Source organism: Curcuma longa, chromosome 9, assembly GCF_044706935.1.
Source record: "Curcuma longa cultivar G26 ecotype Majalengka, Jawa Barat chromosome 9, ITB_CL_G26_1.1, whole genome shotgun sequence".
Lineage (NCBI taxonomy): Eukaryota > Viridiplantae > Streptophyta > Magnoliopsida > Zingiberales > Zingiberaceae > Curcuma > Curcuma longa.
The window spans coordinates 2,783,960-2,786,661 of record NC_133869.1 but is presented as its reverse complement, the minus strand read 5'-3'; the positions used below and the strand labels follow the sequence as shown (position 1 = coordinate 2,786,661).

Sequence of the window (2,702 nt, the reverse complement as noted above, 5' to 3'; positions counted from 1 at the left end):
AGATTGAAACTTATCTAAATCTTTTATATATTTATTTATTAAATTAGAGCAAATTTAATATTTTCTTCTAAAATTTGTTTTTGATTTTTTTAAAAATGAATTTATATGATCCATAAAAATAATTTTAAATCAATATTATTTTATGCTGTTTTTTCTGGATTGGCCGCCGTATGCGCTTCCCGATTTATCTTGGTGGTCGGTGGGAAACTTCCGTGAGATCGGACCGGCCACCTCCAGGGATTGAGTCCATGAGACTGACTGAGATTTATCGTCTTTTTAGAAGAGAAAAAAAACTCTTTGGTAATAAAAAAAATATGGAACCATATGAAAAAAAAGATATGTATATCTATCCTTCTACCACCTATAACTTATTTAATTATCTATCCTTTATTGATACCTATGACTTATTTAATTATCTATCCTTTATTGATTGTTGACTTATTTTCTTTTCAGTAAAAAAAAATGAAATTTATCATCCCAATAATTTTATATGATCGGCCTCACAATCATATGTAAGAAGATAAATTGAGAAGCTGCAGTTGATCATGATGAAAGAGGACATTACCTCGACTTCATCGAAATTCGATTCTTGTTCACTTTAATAATTTTGCTCCGTCATAATCAACTTAAGTATGTCCAGAGATAATTATTGACTTATTCTCAACTCATATTAATGTTTCGTTGAAGTTTATTTATTGAGAATTTTTCTTTACCTTAGTAAATTGTAGTCTTCTAATCTGCTGTTTCACACATGATATGCCTTTTTCTCTACTACACATGTCAACAAATAATTGGCTAGTCATGATAGCGTTGTACAGATTAATGCTGCAAAGGCGATCTGTCTTCCAATAACTCTATTACTTGCGATATTTAGACAGCGAGTGGAATTTACTAAGTTATTATTCCCTTCTCCATCTATCTATCTCAGCAATTTCAACTTCCAAATTCATCCATTCATTCCACTTCACTTATATATCTCCCGCAGAGAAGCAACTGGTATCGAAATCTGACCTCCGACGCCATGTTCCCACCACAGCAGCCGTCCGGTGACGACAGGGCCGCTTTAGAGAGTCGTCGGTCGATGCTCAACGGGTTTCCAGCATACTTTATGGCGTCATTTTACCCGCACTTTGAGTCGGAGAAGATGAACTGTGACGCTTCCGCCGACGATGTTCCACATATGGATCCGGCCGTCGTGGCCTCCAGGAACCACAGAGAGGCCGAAAGGCGACGCCGTGAGAGGATCAAGTCCCACCTCGATCGTCTTCGCACCATCCTTGCCTGCGATCCAAAGGTTCTCAATTTTTTTTTCTTTTTTCCTTTATTGCAATCATCAAGATGCATGGAATTGGGTGAGATCTAGGGTCTACACTTGTTGAGAATCTATTATTTAGAAACATAGATTACGTTAACTACTCAAGTTTTCATCCATTGATTGTTTTAATTTAGCGAATCCAATTTTTTCTTGACTTTCTGCTGTTACAGTAAGTTATTAAAGAGATTAGGGTTTCTAAACATTCTGAAGCCATAACTTTATTCTCATGCTCATGATGAAACTAGGTCTAAAGTAACTTTGCTTTTGTAGAGTAGTTTGGTTTGGTGAGTTTTGTGGTTTGTCTTTTTTTACAATTAATTACTTTCTAGATAGATAAGGCATCCCTACTGGCCAAGGTTGTGGAGCGCATGAAAGATCTGAAGCAACTCACCGAGGAGATCAGCGAGGGGCAGCAGTCGGCCTCCTTCATGCCGACAGAGACAGACGAGATCGTTGTGCTGCCTTCGTCCACCTCCATTATAACCGGCGCTCTCCGCCCGACCTTTGAGGCCTCGCTGTGCTGCGACGACCGCTCGGACCTCCTTCCCGACCTCATTGACACTCTCCGCTCGCTCCGTCTGAAGACCATAAGGGCTGAGATTGCCACGCTTGGCGGAAGAGTCCGAAACTCTCTCGTTCTCGCCAAAGAAAACGAGGACGAGGACGAGGACGAGGAAGGTGAAGATGAGCTTGATGGCGCGGCCTTCCTGAGGGACGCTCTTAAGGCCCTTGTCTATCGACCACTTCCAGCTGATCGCTGCAAAAGACGACGACATGTCCTCAGCCGGAGTTCATCCTAACTAAATTATATAACTAAAGTAAATAATCAATTAAATGCTCTCATATCATATATCGATCCTACAGTCATCGTCTTCCACGCACTGGTCACTGTGACTTCTTATTTTCCTTTAACTATGTGATTTGGAATTTCAACTTTAAGTTAATCTTTGTTTTAATATATGCATGATTTGAGGTAAGATGGATGTTAGGGTTCGCACTGTTTGCACCTATATAGAAGATAACTAGCAGACGGCGCTACTTAGTGAATTTTTACAAGAACAGATATATAGATCAAGTTGGTACAATTTCTTTTTGATAATCCAAGTGCCTAGATTTCGTTGGATTAATCTTTAGAATTTAGATGATTTTTTAATAATTTATCTATCAAATAAATCTAGAATATAATTTATACACACTTAAAGAATGATCTTCAAATTAAATATTAATCTCTATTGAAATCTAAATTTTGATTTTATTTAATATTTTATTACTGTCTCACATGAGGAGATATAATAATATAGTTTATATAATCATATGATATATATATATATATATATATATATATATATATAGGGAATTGTTAATCAGCTTCATGTTTTTATTGAAA

General features: G+C 37.0%; 1 protein-coding gene across 1 annotated transcript; it reads left to right on the top strand.

Annotated features, from left to right (window-relative positions):
* Positions 1-917: 917 nt before the first annotated feature.
* Positions 918-2,193, top strand: LOC141835413 (transcription factor bHLH106-like). Its single transcript, XM_074722867.1, has 2 exons — positions 918-1,294; positions 1,645-2,193. Exons 1-2 carry the CDS (start codon positions 1,022-1,024, stop codon positions 2,113-2,115), a joined length of 744 nt encoding a protein of 247 aa, XP_074578968.1. The 5' UTR covers positions 918-1,021; the 3' UTR covers positions 2,116-2,193.
* The last annotated feature ends 509 nt before the right edge of the window (positions 2,194-2,702 follow it).

Excerpts from the sequence above, each read along its gene's own strand:
- LOC141835413 (XM_074722867.1), top strand. The coding sequence starts at position 1,022 with ATGTTCCCACCACAGCAGCCGTCCGGTGACGACAGGGCCGCTTTAGAG. Across the intron at positions 1,295-1,644 it reads TCCTTGCCTGCGATCCAAAG|ATAGATAAGGCATCCCTACT; the intron begins GTTCTCAATTTT and ends ATTACTTTCTAG.